Here is a 2,295-nt window from a genome sequence, read left to right on the forward strand (position 1 = left end):
AAAAAAAAAAAAAAAGAAAGAAAGAAAAACAGAAAGAAAAAAACTAAAGAAAAAGTAACTCAGCTAAGTGAAATGTGAAGCTAATTTGTAACCATGAGAGGACTGCTAACTCTTCTGCCTGTGATATCAGAATGTACGTGATTTTTACAGTCTGTTTGTTGTTTTTGGAACAGGGTCTCTCTAGATAGCTCAGGATGGCCTCAAAGATCTTCTAATCTAAACCATCTGAGTGCTATGACTCCAAGCATGTGCCACCATGCCTGGCAATGTCATTCAGGTTTGTGGGGGAGGGGGGTTGTTTGGTTGTTTTCTTGAGAAAGGGTCTCATGTACTCCACGACAGCTCTGAATTCACAATGGAGCCAAAATGACTTCAGTTCCTGATCTTCCTGCCTCCACGTCTCAAGTGTTAGAATTACACTATGCCCACTCTTCGTGGGATTGGGAAATAAACCAGGGCTTCATACACTACCAACTGACTAATATATACACCTCATTAACTTAATTACAACAATGTTTATTTATTATGTTAAAAATATGGCTTGCTGGCCCACATTTAATATAATTAAACAAACAAAAAACCCCAAACAAACAAAACCCAACTATACCAACACTCTTTAAATTGATGAGATGGCCTGGTCTACACAGACTTCCTATTAGCCAGTTACCTTGTCTCTACCAAACCAAACCAACAAACCAACCCTCTCCAAATTAAGCAGAACACAGAGCAAGATCCAAGCCAGCATGAGCTGCTGTCTCAAAAAGGCAAAGAGAAAAAAAAGCAGGAGCCAGCGTGCAGGTATAGTCCTGCAACCCCAGGATTTGGGAGATGGGAACAAGATCCGAAATTCAAGGTCATCTTCTGCTATGGTGGAGTCTAAGGTTGGACTGGATGATCTGAGGCTCGAAATAAACAAAAGTGGCCAGGCGGTGGTGGCGCACACCTTTAATCCCAGCACCTGGGAGGCAAAGGCAGGCGGATTTCTGAATTTGAGGCCAGCCTGGTCTACAGAGTGAGTTCCAGGACAGCCAGGGCTACACAGAGAAACCCTGTCTCCAAAAAACGAAAGAAACAAAACCAAAAGCACATTAGTCTCTTTAGAAGTCTCTCCCCGGCAGTCTCAGCCAGTGAGTTTTCAGCAACCCTTGGACCCCCAGACAGGACATTCCCCACAAACCTCAGCTGTGAGGTACTCCAGAATTGCGGCACTGTACACAGCAGCAGTGGCGCCCACCCGTCCATGGCTTGTGGTGCGAGTCTTCAAGTGTCTGTGGATTCGGCCCACAGGAAACTGAAAAAGAGATGTCTTGTTGGGAAGTCCTACAGTTTTGACAATATATGGTTGAGTGTAACTAAAGGTTTAGCTGTATCACAGGCCAAATTTACTTTGCAAAGATCAATCCTAAAACCTAGATGTGCTGTAATCAGCCCCAAATTTGTATTTTTGGACAACAGAGTTTCACTGTAAAATCATAATTATAGCATATGTTATCAACTACACATTCACCATGGCCCAATAATCATAACCACATCTAATCAATTCTTTCACCCAAAAGCCACATGACTTTGAACCTCTGCTTTTCTCTCTGACCCTAATTATTCTTTCCTTTCCTCAATTTCAAAAGGTCTCCTATTGGTCCCACACGTCCACTGGGATGCTTTCCTTGAGAAAGTAATTTCCATTTCTAAAGCGATCTAATCCTTCTGACTGACTGTAGCACCTCGCTTGCTTCCTTCCACACTTGTTTTAGGTTTGGGGTGCCTTGCACATGCTAAGTAGCTCTACTACAGAGCCACACGCTAAGCCGCCACTCTGCCTGGGCTTCACTGCCTCAGTATTCCAGTAACCTCAATTACGTCCTTTCTGGCAGCTATCTAGGACCTACCTTTCAAAGGCAGCATTCACTAACAAATCTTGTTCTTTTAGATTTTAGTTTTTGTTTCTCATCAGCTGCCCTGGGTTTCACGCTGTAGCCCAGGCTGCCCTCCACCTAGAGATCTGCTTGTCTCAAGAAACAAAAAAACAAAAAAGGAACTCTCCATGTAGAGCCTGGAGAGAGAACTCAGCTGTTAAGAGCATTTGTAGTTGGAGGTGTGGGCTATGTGTACTTATCTCCCTGTCTAAAATAGGGTTGCCTCTCAAGGCTGGCTTCGAATTCTCAATCTTCTTGCCACAGTATCTGTAGCACTGGCTTTTTAGCTATGTACTATAATGCCTAGCTACCTGCAATTCAGTTTTCTGTTATGGCTTCTCCCAATCCAACTCAGCTTCTGAGAAATACTTTTTTTTTTTTT

The 2,295-nt window shown here is 43.1% G+C and overlaps 1 protein-coding gene across 2 annotated transcripts in view; it reads right to left on the minus strand.

The window, feature by feature from the left end:
* LOC110305155 (histone H2A.V) overlaps positions 1-2,295 on the minus strand; it is a 17,436-nt gene that overhangs the window by 5,126 nt on the left and 10,015 nt on the right. Inside the window, exon 3 of one of the 2 annotated variants that reach the window (XM_021176959.1) lies at positions 1,178-1,291. The exons of the other annotated variant lie outside the window; for it this stretch is intronic. Coding sequence (XP_021032618.1) covers positions 1,178-1,291 — 114 coding nt within the window. The remainder of the gene's footprint in view (positions 1-1,177; positions 1,292-2,295) is intronic. 2 annotated transcript variants of the gene reach the window in all.

Source organism: Mus caroli, chromosome 11 (assembly GCF_900094665.2).
Source record: "Mus caroli chromosome 11, CAROLI_EIJ_v1.1, whole genome shotgun sequence".
In the NCBI taxonomy this organism is placed as follows: Eukaryota; Metazoa; Chordata; class Mammalia; order Rodentia; family Muridae; genus Mus; species Mus caroli.